The sequence below is a fragment of the Periplaneta americana genome, chromosome 1 (assembly GCF_040183065.1).
Source record: "Periplaneta americana isolate PAMFEO1 chromosome 1, P.americana_PAMFEO1_priV1, whole genome shotgun sequence".
NCBI classification, from domain to species: Eukaryota; Metazoa; Arthropoda; class Insecta; order Blattodea; family Blattidae; genus Periplaneta; species Periplaneta americana.
In genome coordinates, this window is record NC_091117.1 from 225134876 (window position 1) to 225153490 (window position 18615).

The 18615-nt window shown below is 32.6% G+C and overlaps 1 protein-coding gene across 1 annotated transcript; it reads right to left on the bottom strand.

Annotated features, from left to right (window-relative positions):
- Window positions 1-362: 362 nt before the first annotated feature.
- On the bottom strand, window positions 363-14812 carry LOC138709846 (uncharacterized). Its single transcript, XM_069840618.1, has 7 exons — window positions 14736-14812; window positions 8923-8989; window positions 8485-8549; window positions 8054-8089; window positions 3066-3189; window positions 2769-2829; window positions 363-534 (listed from the first exon to the last, which is right to left on the bottom strand). Exons 1-7 carry the CDS (start codon window positions 14790-14792, stop codon window positions 492-494), a joined length of 453 nt encoding a protein of 150 aa, XP_069696719.1. The 5' UTR covers window positions 14793-14812; the 3' UTR covers window positions 363-491.
- Window positions 14813-18615: the final 3803 nt, after the last annotated feature.

Genomic DNA, 18615 nt, shown 5'->3' on the forward strand with positions numbered 1-18615 from the left:
ACGGAAATATTCTTACAATAATTGGAAAAATAATTATTTACGTCTTGTGACAGCCAATGTCTCCTGACTCGACAAGATTCCTTTTATGGCCCCAATGAGCTAACACTAAAAATGATTAAAAATGTAGTTATGAGCTATGGTAATGGAGCTACATGAAATATTCTTTGAGTTGAACAGAAATTTCCGAAACGCGAATATATTTGCAGTCTTTAAATCGTATTGTACTAAAATAATATTAATTTTAACTCATATTATTTGTGGCAATGAAAACTGCACATTAAGGTTTTTTTAATAACACGAGCAATCGTAGACATTCTGAAATACAACGTAAGAAAATATTAAACATCTTGATGTAGTCCATATATCTGCAAAACTCTTGATGAAAGTTTTAATGAATGAGGAATTATACATTATAATTATAAATTATGAATTAGTAAAATATTGCACATATTATAGCGTCAAGGATTTATTTATACTTGCAGGCCAAGCATTCAGTTCTCCTTAACATCATCTTCTTTGTAATCATTTAGATTCCTGAAAATAGGATCACCAAGTTAGTAAACGGTAAATTGAACATTTCATACACTATTTTTTGAAATAACAGTAATAAAACTTCAAATTCAGACCACTCGTTATAATTCGAGTATTTAGAAAATATCCGGGACGCACAAAAGAGCCATGGTTAAAGCGTTGCCCTATAAGCCGAAAGTTCGCCAGTTCGACTCCCTTTGAGGACAGAGAGTCCTCTGTTAATCTAGTCCTTACTGCCGCACATTGGCTCTGGCTTTTTTCTCAGCCTCTAACGGAAACTTGTACCAGGGTTATTTTGTTGTAAACAGAGACGGCAAACAAGTAGCTGAAATCTTCCTCAAGTCTGCGACATTTACGTGAAAGTGCACCTAACGTACCCTTTGCCTCTAGAACCAATAGTAATACGTTGGGACACATTCATCAGTGCATGTACTTATTATTGCGAAAATTTCGATGTAGTGGACTCAATAGTTAACAGTTTTTACAGAAAAAGTACTGCTTCCTTTGGCAATTTCTCAAGGCTTGCAGGCCGATCCTCAAATTAATGGTAGTATGGCTTATATAAGTGGCAACTTTTCAATTTGGACAACAACAATAACATGGCGAGAACAGTTGTCCAAAAAGATTAAAGGTGTCGAAGAACATTTGCAACAATGTGTAGGAAAAATTGAACAATTAGTTAAAGAGAAAAGAGAAAAAAGTATTGGAAAGCTACATTGGGTACCAGCAAATACTCTAACAATAATACTGGAAAACTTTCCTACTTAGCATTGCAAGCGGCTGCAAAAAAGTGTCTGTGCTGCCATCTAGTTGCTTGGAATGTTGATACGCTCCTTGTGGCGTGCTGGGTTACATGAGGAAAAGTGGAGAGGTGTGCATTTGATGTCAATAATAAAACGCAAAGCAATAGTATAATTTGGAGTCACTTTGTTCAAAACATTTTAAATTAATAACAAGTTACAAAGTTATTAGAATGGAAATGAATTGGCAGAAACATAAACGGATGAATTGAAACTTCGGTATACTTTTCCAATTACATCTTATTTTTTACTTACTCCTGACTTTTCAAATTTATTATGGTTATTGAAATCCGATAGTTTAAAGTGATTTGAATATATTTTATAATTTTTGTATACACACTATGTTCTTCATATTTTAAACTTTTTGACTAGGACTCTCTTGCCTATCTCTAACTTTTATAACTCTGAAGAAAGATCTAGCTTTTTTTTCCAAGCGTAGTTTTTACAAAAGAACATAAAACAAACAATTCCATGTTCTCTGACATTGTACGCAACAACAACGAGAATAATCCTTACGATTTACACCACATATTTTGTTGAATAAAACTCGTGTCACAGTATTAATCGCGCAATGCTTCACGTCATCCTCCCAGCCTACAATCCTTGCCGCTAGATAGCACTGGCGAGTCATTCGCCACTTCTACCGTTAACTTTCCAGTACTATTATTATTATTATTATTATTATTATTATTATTATTATTATTATTATTATTATTATTAGAGAGTATTTGGTACCAGTCAATGTGTAAAATGAGAAAGTTCTGCAAAGTTAAAATTGTGACTTAAGTGCTATTGATGAAGAATTTTCACTAGGGAACCTTATTCATTTCAAGTGTGCGCCCATGATGTCAATTGAAGAGTAGAGTAGTTTTTCAATGTACAAGAATGATCTTCAGGACAACGGGCGATCCTTCAAGCCCGAGACCCTACGAATGGTGATGGCTCTTTATTCCAATGCTGAATAAGAGGCATGTCTGAGAATTTCAGTTCCTCCTAATATTTAAATATGTGCAATTTCGGAGGCATTCAATATTATTATTATTATTATTATTATTATTATTATTATTATTATTATTATTATTATTATTATTATTAAAATCTTGACCAATTTTTTATATCTTAATATAATGTTTTCAAACATTTAAGATCTTTTTTTGGGGTATTCTTCTGTGTTTTTTGGTCATCAACTTTCCAGCCCTAGTAAGTTAACATTTATTACACATAATTTAATGTTACAGGATATCAGTTTAATGAATCACCAATTTATTTCTTCTCACTATAATTTCACGAACCGGACTCTTTGAGTGTTCTATTGGGCTATAATGCTGCAATTTATTTCGAGGATACAGCATTTAAAATGTAAGGACATAAAAATTGAATCTGGTATTCACAGAAAGTATAGAAAAATTGTACTGTACTGTCAGAGAGTATACTTACAGCAATAAATGAACTAAACATGTGTAGGAATTGTATGCCGCTTCGCATTTTCCATCCCCTCCTGGAACATAGAAAGAAACAAAGTGAACTTTTAGCAATACAATTCCAAGTAAAATATTGTACAGTAATCTTTGATGGCACATTATCTCCGCTATTACGGGAATTTTTAGAGGGCGAGCTAACTGAATCCCAAAGACTTAAGTTTTCAAAGAATGATATTAGAAAGTTGTTAGAGAAGTATACAATACGTTCTGTTCCACAATATTTACGATAGACATGTATACAATGTTTACTTACCTTTCATTGCACATTTCTTAACATCAGTCCTGAACTTTTCTTCATTCAGTTTGCAGTCATGTTCTGCAGACGTATTGGACACGTCGTGAACAATGTGGTCTTCATCCAGTCTACCGTCTTTGAGCTACGCATTTAGATTCAAACATCAGTACAGATTAGTCACTTCATGGCAAGATAGGGTGATTAATATAACACAACAAAACAAAACAGAACATAGAACACAACACAAAACACACAACACAGCAAAACATAACACAACACAACGAAACATAACACAACAAAATAGAACAGAAATAAAACAGAACACAAAACACATAACACAGAAAAACATAACATAAGACGACGAAACGCAACACAACACAACGAAACACAACACAACAAAACAGAATAGAAATAAAGCAGAACACAAAACACATAACACAGCAAAACATAACACAAAACAACGAAACGCAACACAACAAAACAGAACAGAACACAAAACAAACAACACAGCAAAACATAACACAACACAACGAAACACAACACAACAAAACAGAACAGAAATAAAACAGAACACAAAACACATAACACAGCAAAACATAACACAAGACAACGAAACGCAACACAACAAAACAGAACAGAACACAAAACATACAACACAGCAAAAACATAACACAACACAACAAAACAGAACAGATATAAAACAGAACACAAAACACATAACGCAGCAAAAACATAACACAACACAACGAAACACAACACAACAAAACAGAACAGAAATAAAACAGAACACAAAACACATAACACAGCAAAACATAACACAACACAACGAAACACAACACAACAAAACAGAAATAAAGCAGAACACAAAACACATAACACAGCAAAACATAACACAACACAACGAAACACAACACAACAAAACAGAATAGAAATAAAGCAGAACACAAAACACATAACACAGCAAAACATAACACAAAACAACGAAACGCAACACAACAAAACAGAACAGAACACAAAACAAACAACACAGCAAAACATAACACAACACAACGAAACACAACACAACAAAACAGAACAGAAATAAAACAGAACACAAAACACATAACACAGCAAAACATAACACAAGACAACGAAACGCAACACAACAAAACAGAACAGAACACAAAACATACAACACAGCAAAAACATAACACAACACAACAAAACAGAACAGATATAAAACAGAACACAAAACACATAACGCAGCAAAAACATAACACAACACAACACAACAAAACAGAACAGAAATAAAACAGAACACAAAACACATAACACAGCAAAACATAACACAACACAACGAAACACAACACAACAGAACAGAAATAAAGCAGAACACAAAACACATAACACAGCAAAACATAACATAATACAACGAAACACAACACAACAAAACAGAACAGAAATAAAGCAGAACACAAAACACATAACACAGCAAAACATAACACAACATAACGAAACACAATACAACAGAACAGAAATAAAGCAGAACACAAAACACATAACACAGCAAAACATAACATAACACAACGAAACACAACAAAACAGAACAGAAATAAAGCAGAACACAAAACACATAACACAGCAAAACATAACATAACACAACGAAACACAACAAAACAGAACAGAAATAAAGCAGAACACAAAACACATAACACAGCAAAACATAACATAATACAACAAACGCAACGGATCACAACACAGCAAAACAGAACAGAAAATAACACAAAACACAACAGAACGCAGCACCACACAGCACAACAAGACAAAACACAACACAACAAAATAAAACAAAACAGAACAGGGAACATAACACAAAACACACAAAGCTACAAAACACAACACAACGAAACGAAACAAAATTACTTTGTTAGTACAAGCTAATCTATCATAATTGCTTACTCCAATGTAGTAAGTATTGTAGAATGTTTTACTTTCGTTGGCAAGTTAACGCCACTAGGTCTACTCTACCGCTCAACCAATTTTAATCAACATATTAGTGACATAATTCATATTTAAATTCTGTAGTGCTCGGAAAAGTGGCACAAGTCAAAAATGTTAATTTTAAAAGAGAAGGAAAAAATTGGTCTTCACACTGGTTTATGTCGATTTTATTTTCTTCTGTATGAAATATTCTAATGGGAGAAATACTTATGTCTCTTTTTCCAAGCTAGCAGATGTTACGTAAGTTGTCAAAAATTTTATAATTTTTTTTTTCTGGACATTGACTTATGCCACTTTTCCCAAGCATTGCAGAATAGTAAATAATATATACAGTACAGTGTAGAGTTAAATTTTTAAGATTAGTAGGCTATATGTTTATTCAATTCGATCTATTTATGAGATTCAGCCTATAAGTAAAAGTAATACCTGATGAGATATCATTCAGTTAAATCTATATTCAATAGGCAAAGAATTATACTTAATTTGAGTTAGCTAGCTAGTTAAATTATGTAAATTAATTTAAGATTAGTTTACTGCAACTTTGCTATAGGGATCAAAATCTAAATATAAAATACATCGATATGGTGTGAATGTTATGAATGTAATTAGCATTTTAAAACCAAGAAGTTATCTAAATGAATTAATATCGACTGGTGCTAACTTCCTCGGTGACCAAATAAAATGCACAGTTGCTTATTTTGAATTAAGGAATTACGTACCACGGAGGTAAAGAACTTCCACTTCTACCCTTGCGTTGAAATCTCTTAGGTACAGCAATTTCCTGGGCATGCTATAAAATTCAGGATTCTATAAAACTTAGTAGTTAGAGGAAGTAAATCAAACCGTATATGAAATCATTTCATATGAACTGAAATAAGATGATTCACTTTCACTTTCTGGACAGCACACAAAAGGTGATGTTTGTATAAATTTATAAAACACATTTGATTTCATTTATAGGTTTTCTAGATATGTTTGTACTGTAAATACTGAACACAAAAGGCGATGTTTATATAAATTCAGAAAACACATTTGAATTCGTTTGTAGGGTTTCTAGAGACGTTTGTAAATACTGAACACAAAAGGCGATGTTTATATAAATTCATAAAACACATTTGAATTCCTTTATAGGTTTTCTAGAGACGTTTGTAAATACTGAACACAAAAGGCGATGTTTATATAAATTCATAAAACACATTTGAATTCATTTATAGGGTTTCTAGAGACGTTTGTAAATACTGAACACAAAAGGCGATGTTTATATAAATTCATAAAACACATTTGAATTCATTTATAGGGTTTCTAGAGACGTTTGTAAATACTGAACACAAAAGGCGATGTTTATATAAATTCCTAAAACACATTTGAATTCATTTATAGGGTTTCTAGAGACGTTTGCAAATACTGAACACAAAAGGCGATGTTTATATAAATTCATAAAACACATTTGAATTCGTTTATAGGGTTTCTAGAGACGTTTGTAAATACTGAACACAAAAGCCGATGTTTATATAAATTCATAAAACACATTTGAATTCATTTATCGGGTTTCTAGAGACGTTTGTAAATACTGAACACAAAAGGCGATGTTTATATAAATTCCAAAAACACATTTGAAATCATTTATAGGGTTTCTAGAGATGTTTGTAAATACTGAACACAAATGGCGATGTTTATATAAATTCCTAAAACACATTTGAATTCATTTATAGGGTTTCTAGAGACGTTTGTAAATACTGAACACAAAAGGCGATATTTATATAAATTCATAAAACACATTTGAATTCATTTATAGGGTTTCTAGAGACGTTTGTAAATACTGAACACAAAAGGCGATGTTTATATAAATTCATAAAACACATTTGAATTCGTTTATAGGGTTTCTAGAGACGTTTGTAAATACTGAACACAAAAGCCGATGTTTATATAAATTCATAAAACACATTTGAATTCGTTTATAGGGTTTCTAGATACGTTTGTAAATACTGAACACAAAGGTGATGTTTATATAAATTCATAAAACACATTTGAATTCGTTTATAGGGTTTCTAGGGACGTTTGTAAATACTGAACACAAAAGGCGATATTTATATAAATTCATAAAACACATTTGAATTCATTTATAGGTTTTCTAGAGACGTTTGTAAATACTGAACACAAAAGGCGATGTTTATATAAATTCATAAAACACATTTGAATTCATTTATAGGGTTTCTAGAGACGTTTGTAAATACTGAACACAAAAGGCGATGTTTATATAAATTCCTAAAACACATTTGAATTCATTTATAGGGTTTCTAGAGACGTTTGTGAATACTTTTTCGAAATTATCCATAAAATATCTCTGAAGTATCTCTATATTATATTTTAATACTTTTAAAGAGATTTTCTGTTGACGGAAATATGCAATTGAATTTGATATGAATACTAAAGCATGCTACATTCTAATTTCCCCACCAGAAGATATTTAAGACAAGGGATGTTATCACTTAAAGAATAAGCTGCACTTTGCTGGTCCTCTGTATCCGGCTTTTCCTGGCTTGAACGGTTTTCATGCTTAGAAAATTTGGAGCTGTAAATGTAAATAATGTTACGTTTAATAATAACTAATAAATGTCTTTTACGAAAGACTTCTGGTCGATACTTAGCGACCTCACTTCTTATTTTATTCTATTTAATATAAAAAGTCGTGAAGATGATCCCATAATTTTTTGTTCTGATTTGTAGCATATAAGTACTGGAGAAATTGATTCCTAGATATTAAAATAAAATAACTTCGTGCAATATTTCAGGCAAATCTTTGTACAGACACACATTCAAAAGGAAAACTCTACATCACTCTTCTATATCACAGGTTTTCTTTTTAAATATATATTCGCTAAAATTCCGAAATAGTTTTTTTACATTACCAAAATAATTTATTTTTAAATTTGTATCATAACAATTAGGAAGAAGTAGAGACGAATCGAACTTCTAGAAATGTATAGAAAAGTGTTAATAACGTCATATTTGTAATTCATACTCACATATCCTTCGCCTTCTTCCGTGCAGACGATGAAACACTGAAACAGCAAGAAGGAATATTTTAACATTAAAGATGTGTACATATTTCAACGGAAAGAATTTACACTAGCGCCTTAAAACTTTATGACAGCTGCCATTACTTCTTTGGATTCCTTTAAAAGTCACTATATTACATGTATTATTTTACCTTAATACATCTCTTCTGTTCTAGTGTATGTCGGTAATTCATGGCAGTGAGAAACTGATGTCTAACTGCTCAGTCTATTATGGACATGCCTCCACAAAATGAAGATGATTATCACGAACAGGGTATACAGTTTTCTATAGGCTATATTAACTTATTTTTGTTTATACATTTTAACATTTTACTTATAATGTAGTATAGAGCTACTGCTTTAATTAAATTAATATCCGAATTAAGAATGTATATTACCCTTTTCCGTTCGTCTTCTAAATACTTTTCCTTTATTACAGCGATCAGCGATTTTACGGCTTCTTCTACATGAAAAGGAAGAAAAAAGGATAACAGTGAGATATTTACATTTAGTTGTACGCCTATCTGCAAAACTGAGAAGGGGGAGTGGAGAGGGAGAGGGAAAAGTCATTGTTGAATTTTTTAAATAGGGCTTCACAGACAGGAGAAAAAAAATTCTGTCTAATTTTAAAAAGGTAAAAATAGGTAAAATCGTCAAAATAATCTGTTTTAGGCAGTCCCAAATAGCATTTTTTAAGCATAAATGTTCATGAAATTTGTAAAGACGAAGTCCTAAAGCTATATGTTATCAATACAAAAATAGTCCCCCCCCCCCAAAGATCCAGGGTATAATCATCATTTAAAATAATATTACTTGTAAATACACAGTTCTACTACCTTTACTCAGTCCATATTTTTCCTTGCACTTGTTAAAAAGTTCAGTATACTCCTTTCCTGTTGCCATCTGTAACAGACGTTGCATATATTAACATTGTCGGCTATTACAAAAGACTTAAAGCTTGTAAATTGTTTCTGTAATTTTCTACTACACAAGTTTAATTATTACTTCAAAACATACTCGTATCCCTTTATTCTGTAGTGGGTATTTTAGTTTCCAAATTATTGTAAGGTGTCAGTACGTATCCTAATTTAAATAATTATAGAAGATTTTTTTTGAATAAAAATTATGGATAAAAAACAAAAGAGAAAAAGAAAAGAACGAAAAATGAATGACAAAAATAGATACAAGTTAAAATAATTCGATTTAAAGTCTTCGAATTGAAAATGGAAATTGGAACAACTGGAAAATGCATGCGATATATTGGGCTGACTGTGCGTGCTGCTAGTGACCAGGCCGTACCGAGCCGTGTGAAACAGAAGAGAAGCGATATGTTGCTAGTAAAGTTCGTGAATGATGACTGTAGTGGTCAAGTGCAAGGTTTAGCGAGTATAGCGGCATTTATAATGCTCTGAGAGAAAATACAGATTTTGAAAGAGATTACAGTACGTTCTTAGAGCGAAATGAAGGAAAAATAAGATGTGATCTACAGCTCTGAAACATGGACTTTATCGCAGGTTAACATTTCACGTATAATTGAGGCAGTAGCCGGAAAATGGGCCCATAGGTCTATAGGCCCTTTTTCGAGAGAATGTTTAATTCGATTCTCCGTTTTAAAATCTACTTGCTTACTTAGTTTCATTTCATTATCTTGTAAACAGAGGACAGGGTAGCTAATTGAATGAACCCATGCACCCTTGCTTAGTTGAGGAATTCAGCAAACATCAGTGAAGATGATCCTCAAAGTGAGTGCGAGTCCATCCAGGATGTGCACTAAAGTATAAACTGCACTCTGAAGATATACTTTGAAATGAGTGTGAATCCATTCTAGATTAATGGTAAATAACCTGTAAATCTGTACCCAACAGATATTCATTTTCACGTATTCGGTAGAATTTATGACGTAACTATGATATATATATATATATATATATACTAAAACGATTTTGAACTTGTAAACCTGTGCGCAGTTCAATGGTGATGTTTAATGTCTGCTAAAATATAATCATATTGAAAGTATTTCGATAAAATAAACTGTTCTCTGGAATAAGGGCCTATAAAATGCTCCAATAAAAATATATATTTATAACACTATTAAAGTCGGGATGCGTTATTTAACAAAAACTTGTAGACAAATATTATTGTAGCAGTATGCAAATTGTTTTCTTGATAAAAGTGCATTCAAATCGCAATTACATAATAATTAATCTTCCAATCTTTGTTTTCTCGAAACATGACTTTTGCTTATGGGCCCTTTTTCCGGCTAACGCCTCAATTACATTTGAAAGGAAGATCTTTAGGAAAATTCTTGTCCCAGTACAAGAACATGGAGAGAGGCGAATAAGATATAATTACGAGTTTTACGAACTTTACAAATCACTTGCTATTGTAAGAGCTGCTAAAGTGTCAATATTGAGGTGGGCTGGACATGTGGAAAGAAAGGAACAAACTGAACTACCAAGAAGGATATTGGAATACAAGCCAGAGGGAAGAAAAGTGTAGGACGACGAAGGCTAGGATGGTTGGATGGAGTGGCTTAAGATCTGAGTTGAAAGGTGGTGTATGGTTCCAGTGATAGGGAGTCCTGGAAGAAGATCTTGAAGGACGCCGAGGCTCGATCAGGGCCGTGATAATGATGATGCTACAGTCATGATATGATTTTGGACAAACAAGGATTTACTATGTAATTTTTTGTAGGTTATTTTACGACGCTTTATCGACATTTCAGGTTATTTAGCGTCTGAATGATATGAAGGTGATAATGCCGGTGAAATGAGTCCGGGGTCCAGCACCGAAAGTTACCCAGCATTTGCTCATAGTAGGTTGAGGGAAAACCCCGGAAAAATCTCAACCAGATAAATTGCCCCGACCGGGAATTGAACCCAGGCCACCTGGTTTCGTGGCCAGACGTGCTGACCGTTACTCTACAGGTGTGGACTTTACAATGTAAATGCCCCTTATTTAAAAAAATATATATTTAAAAAATATTACGTAGGGAGAAAATGCAACGTTTCAATTATTTTAATTTAGCTTTTTTCTATTTTTACTTTTTTTATTAAGTTAATAAATTAAAATCTTGTCTTAAAATTTTGTGAAATGCCCCCTGAGCACAGATATGTACTCTGAAGTCATTGTTTATATGAAACAATGAAGATCTAATTAAGAATTGTTTGATTAATCCAAAACTCCTTTCTGTTATGTTTGGTAATTTTTAACAGAAGTTCTCTTAGAATACTTTCCTCATACTTACGATCTACGTTTGTATCTCTGAAGCTGACCTATATACTGTACCTCTATATATTTACTTACTTACTTACTTACTTACTGGCTTTTAAGGAACCCGGAGGTTCATTGCCGCCCTCACATAAGCCCACCAACGGTCCCTATCCTGAGCTAAATTAATCCAGTCTCTATCATCATATCCCACCTCTCTCAAATCCACTTTAAAATTATCTTCCCATCTACGTCTCGGCCTCCCCAAACGTCTTTTCCCCTCTGGCCACCCAACTAACACTCTATATGCATTTCTGGATTCGCCCATACGTGCTACATGCCCTGTCCATCTCGAACGTCTGGATTTAATGTTCCTAATTATGTCAGGTGAAGAATACCATTCGTGCAGCTCTGTGTTGTGTAACTTTCTCCATTCTCTTGTAACTTCATCCCTCTTAGCCCCAAATATTTTCCTAAGAACCTTATTCTCAAAAACCCTCGATCTCTGTTCCTCTCTCAAAGTGACAGTCCAAGTTTCACAGCCATACAGAACAACCGGTAATATAACTGTTTTATAAATTCTAACTTTCAGATATTTTGACAGCACACTAGATGACAAGAGCTTCTCAACCGAATAATAACAGGCATTTCCCATATTTATTCTGCGTTTAATTTCCTCCCGAGTATCATTTATATTTGTTACTGTTGCCCCAATATATTTGAACTTCTCCACCTCTTCGAAGTATAAATCTCCAACTTTTATAGTTCCATTTCGTACAATATTCTGATCACGACACATAATCTATACTTAGTCTTTTCGGGATTTACTTCCAACCCTATCTCTTTACTTGCTTCAAGTAGACCTCTATACACTCACGATCAAATTCAGTTTTAAAGAAGAATGTCTGCTTTTTTTTAATAAATTTAGTACTGACAATGTCATTAAAGAATGGCATGTTACCGTCTATTTTATTTTTATTTTCACTATCTGAGCTTCCAAGGCTTGCCTATAGACACAGAATAACACACAATTTACAATAATGGTTGTATATGAATGGGCACATGAAATATATATATATATATATATATATATATATATATATATATACAAATTTAAGTAAAAATACAGATTTTCAATCACAAATATATAATTAAAGAATTATGTGGAGTGTTTACCATATAGGTGATTTTTTTAAGATAGCATCTGAGTATTTAATTATGTTTTGGACAATTTCGTCTTGAATATCTTTGCCTAATTTATATTCTCCTTTCCACGTTACAAAAAATTTAGGGACTGTTCCTCGGGACCCCAACAGCAGGCCTGTCACTGTGATACTCTGGACTTTGTATCTAGGAAGCACGGTGGGATAATTCCAGCCACAATAATATTATTCCCAATTTATTCTCAGTACACTGAATTAGTTTCCAGTGATAAGCTTAATAGCAATAATAATAATAATAATAATAATAATAATAATCATGATGATGATGATAATAATAATAATAATAATAATAATAATAATAATAATAATAATAATAATAATAATCTTCCTTTTAGAAGATCTGGCCAAGAAATTCTTCTCAGTGTCTCTTTCATGCATGACAAATATTTCGGGTTTTCTTGAATCATTTGACAGATACGTAAAATGTGTCTCATGTCGAACTAATTGATCTTTATTGTTTATGCTCCTTCAAGTTGCCATGGTTCCCTTCTGACGAGTTATATTTATGTCCAGGAATTAAAAATGTTTAGCCTTATTTCTTGAGAGACAGTTATCTACAATTACTATTTTGAACTGAACATAAAGACTGTTATTTCGTGCGTTACATCATAGCCACAAATGTAAGCTAATCTAATCGCCTTGAAAATGAATATTGCTTCCTACTGGTAGAAACTGACATTGATGTGCTTTACTTCATTTTTTCACCAATCAGCAAATCAATTTTCAGACAGTTCAGTCACTTACTTGCTTTGAATGTAAAAATATACGTATGCAACTATCAATTCCTGCAATTCAGGAGTTCCAACATGAAAAACATAAAATCCTATATGTATATCAATCAATCATAACCTAAAAATCCATGTTTCGCCTTTAACATTATTATTTTGACTCTTGATGCAAGACATCAGGCTTTGTCAGTGTTAAATCCATATCTCTATATATAATTTGAACTGGTAATGGAAATTACGGGACAACGGCTGAACGGATTTTAATAAATGACCCCTCATTTTGAAGCTTGGAACTCAAAGTTTTTCAGAAAAATAATAGTTTTCAGTGAAATGTCAGTTTTCTACATAATTTTCCTATTTTCCAAAATTAATCTTTCGTCAGTTTTGAGAACTAATTGCATATCAAAATAAAACAAAACACACACTACAATAAACAATAGGCTATTACACGAAGGCCATGACTTGCAGGATTGCTGACATATATAGAGTTCAAATTCAATTGGTTATTAAATGCCTCAAGACTTACTAAAAATAATTTACAGGGCTGATTCTGCGGTGTGTAATTTTCTGAGTACAGTTATGTATTGGATATTAAAATCTACAAAACTTGAGGTGGTTTGACATTATTACCATTAGAAATTAATTATTATTACAGTTAATGCCATGATGTTAATATATAAACTACAAAACTTGCGTAAGGTAATATTATTATAAAAAATAAAATATTTTATAGTTATTAATCAAGTTGATTGGGTCTTTTTCATATATTTAATGGCGGTATGGTGTAGATTCAGTATTGGCTCGAGAGAGCGCAAAAATTACAGTTCCGAAGGAAAGACGGTATTACTTACTGACAAAATAAGAGGCCTAGAAAATTTTGTAGTAACCCGATCATTTCAGCAAGATCTCTTAGCAGGATAAAATGATTTTACCCTCTACATTTCAAGCTCTACATGCAGCAGCTATACCAAGATGCTATGTCTATTTTTCGAAAGCATAGCAAACCTGACTTTCTTTAACTTTCACCTACAATCCGCAATGACCTGAAATAGCTACTGCTTTACTCCCACATGAAAAACCCTGATCATCCTGACATTGTTACTTGCTTTTTCGCGTTGAAACTAAAAAATTGAAGGTGAATAAGTTCAAGAAAAAGTATTTAGCATAAAAATAACATTCAGAGGGAGTATGTTTCATTATTTTGGAAACAAATAACTTTCCAAATGTCTGGTATTTTTCATAGAAAATAATTCTGAAAAATTTTTATTTGAACGTCTAATGAACTTAGCAGCGTTTGGTGCACAAGCCACTAGAGTTCTATATCTAGGAAACACGGTGCAATAATTCCAGCTACAAGAATATTATTCCCAATTTATTCTCTGTACACTGAATTAGTTTCCAGTTACATAATCGCTGAGTGATAAGCTTAATAATAATAATAATAATAATAATAATAATAATAATAATAATAATAACAATGTAACTTACCGTTTCCATTTCTGTGAGGCACAACCATGTTACGAAATAAAAAAGCAGTTCTCTCATGACGACAGCTTTCAGTACGCTTCTGTGATGTACCACGAGATATGACCTCAATATATACAGAACACATATCATCATCATGCTCTGGGATAATTGCCCAGGGAATTATCATCACTGTCACGCAAGTTCCTTTCAAATAACAGTTGTGTTGGAGAGAAAAATGTTTGAACTGTAAATAACTTTTGTTACTTAAGTTAGCTTTCCAATTGGCCGTGTTGTATAACCACGTTAAGGAGCTGTGTTTTATATTGAATGGAGACTATGACCGTGAGTTCGGTTCCCGCCGAGCAGAATTTTGTCAAAGAGGGGTCATTATTAAAACTGTATAATTCACATTATCGATATTTGAAATTTTGTGTATTATTATTATTATTATTATTATTATTATTATTATTATTTTACGGTATATTTATTAATATTACACCATGTTCTAATAGAATATATTCATGAGTATCCTTATAAAATCTTTGAAAAGTAATTTTTCCACAACCATCCAGTTTTTAACAAATTTTATGCTCGACCATGCCAAATGTAGTAATTATACATCTGGTAGCAGCCCTTTAATGGACCTCATTAAAGTACACCTATTCATTAAAGTTCAGGTGTTCCACCAATCAGAAAATACCATTGTAGCAATATGAAAGCGCAAGTATCGATTATTCTCGGATATGCAATCGAAAGACAACTAGCACGAGATTAGATTAAGAATTAGCGTGAGATTAGATTAATAATTAGCTTTAATTGTAAATAATATTCAAATAAATTCAATTTGTCATCTCGTTTTTCAATGTCTAATTAAATTTCAAGGTTATATCAAGATTAATGTTTATTTTACTCTCTAGATTATATCAAGATCAATGTCGACATTTGTTTCTCGGAAAAAATCAATACTTTCGCGTCTGCGCACATCTCACAATTTACGAGGTATTGCACAAGGTCAGTTCCGCTCCTCAGTCAGATAAGAATAACATGCTTGCGCTCGTTTCATAAACATACTTGCGTCTTAATTACTATCATTATAGGCTCGTTGCATGATGTACTATTAATTAGTGTTTAATTTTGTATAATAAAAAATGTGCTATTGAAAGAATTTTCTTGCAATATAAAATCATTTCAAGTGACATCCGCATATTTTCAAGTTCCGTAACTTACGAATGCACGTTATTATTCACTGCAAAGATCACGACGAAAATGAACATCACGGCTCAAGCATGTGTTTACTAGTAATTACAGCTTCAGAATGTCGGCAGTTGACTGTACTCCACGAACACGCAGCGACGACCTGTTTGTTTATATCCTTATCCGTTGCATTATCTGTGTTTGGCGTACTATGCCCAATGTGTCTTACCTTCAGTCTTTAGGTAGCTGGAATACGGAGCTTAATTATATGTAATATCGAGGGTATCATACTAGAAGGGCGTATCAACAAAACTGCAACTTTACATTAGAGACATTTAGATACAGAATATTTTTTCATATCCTTGTCTACATAAGAGGTAACTTTCATCGATCCTTCCTCATGCCCATTTTAATTCCTAAACTTTTGTTTTCAAATATAGACAGCTTCCATTTAAATATTTCCATAACACTGCACTTGCTAGTACGCCTTTTTGATATGTTGCCATCGATATTAATTTTATTAAATAAAACTACAATTTATATTAAGCATTGAGTAATAATTGAGGCGGTAGCCGGAAAATGGGCCCATAGGTCTATAGGCCCTTTTTCGGGAGAATGTTTATTTCGATTCTCCATTTTAAAATCTACTTGCTTACATAGTTTCGTTTCAATATCTTGTAAACAGAGGGCAGAGTAGCTAATTGAATGAACCCATGCACCCTTACGTAGTTGTGGAATTCAGCAAACATCATTGAAGATGATCCTCAAAGTGAGTGTGAGTCCAACCAGGATGTGCACTAAAGTGTAAACTGCACTCTGAAGATAAACTTTGAAGTGAATGCGAATCTATTCTAGATTAATTCTGAATAACCTGCAATCTGTATTCTGTACCCAAGAGACATTCTTTATTTTTACGTATTCGGAACAATTTATGACGTAACTATGAGATATATGCAAGAAATATAATTTTAATAGAATGATTACGAACTTGTGAACCTCTGTAATGTACGCTGTTCAATGCTGATGTTTAATTTCTGCTAAATTATAATCATAATGAAAGTATTTTGACAAAATAAAATTGTTCTCTGGAAAAAGGACCTATACAGTGTTCCAATAAAATACTTATATATTTATAACACTATTAAAGTCGGAATGCATTATTTAACAAAAACTTGTACACAGATATTATTGTAACAGTATGCAAATTGTTATTTTGATAAAAGTGCATTCAAATCGCAATTACATAAAAATAAATCTTTCAATCTTTGTTTTCTCGAAATATGACTTTTGCTTATGGGCCCCTTTTCCGGGTACCGCCTCAGTTGTATTCATTAGGCTGCAACTTACCTTGATAATCTGTTGGTCACGCGTTTTTCCTACAAGATTTACATTTACCCTTGAAGTAACAGCTCTCCTATTGACGCGGGCGCGTACAAGTATAATAAGTATATGACATTTGCTTTGAACTCTTTATTTTTATCTTACAAATTAATATATAGTAAATTTCTTGAACTCAGGGTTAAGAGTTATCGGTGAATGTCTTCTTCATTTTTCTTCTCCGCCTCATCTGTTTTGTTCTTCTCTTGTTCCACTTCACGCCTTTAACTTTCATGTGTTTTGTCTTGTTTTTCCTCAGATTTTGAGCACCATTCGCTAGATATTATGATGTCCGCCAAAAATCTCCTTCCTAAGATCCTTACTGTAAGCAGAATTGAACTGACTGTTTTTATATTCAGTTTTATATTTATATACATGTATATATACACACACATATGAGCTATTCCATCTCAAATCGACCGAAATATAGAGAAAATTGATCTTACAATTTCTAAATACAATGAAACTTTTTTGTACGTAGAGAACTGTGATAGAATGCTTTGTGCAAAGTTTGAGGCATCAGAACTTCATAGTGTTTAAATTAAAAATATTAAAATATATCGTCTTTTCATAAAATTTGCAACTTTAAACTTCTGTAGCTCCGAAACCCTTTCACCCAATGATCAAAATCATGGTTTATTTTGATGCTGAGAAATTAAAGTTTATATTGACATATAAACAGATTTTCTTACTTTTTATGGAAATGGAGAAATTTAGATTTTTCCTCATTAAGACGCCTTTGGCCAAGAAAAAATATTTTTAAAATATATGGTTAGATTCCGCATTAAAAGTACAAATAAACACATATTTTTTACTGATGGTATGTTGATAAGAAAGTATTGAAAATATCAAATAAAGAAAATAAATAGTATGCGCGTGAACTAACCAGCTGACTGTGAGACGGGGGCTTAGCCGAGACAAGCAAGGCCAGGAGACAAACACGTGATGTGTCGTCTAGCAGTCATGGCTGTGCTAGCTTTATCACAGGTTTTCATAAGCACAGGAGTAAAATGACGCCCAAGGCTCGCTTATCTTCAGCTCTCGGCCAGTGCGAGCGGTACTGCGCCGTTCAAGTCTAGGCGTGTGAAAATAATCTATTTAATACCCTCGAAACTTATTGCCGAGCCACTAAGCAAACAATGCCGAATCCTCTTAATAATGCAAGGGATTTTTCTCAATATTTTTTTTTTACATTTTTACAAATGATAAAAAAGCCTGAAAACAAGTAAAATCAGATTATCTGTCTCTCTGTGTACAATAAAAATAAGGATTACTTCTTAACATAACCTACCAAATGTCAGCTTCAAAATGAGCTCTCGTTCAATGTTCT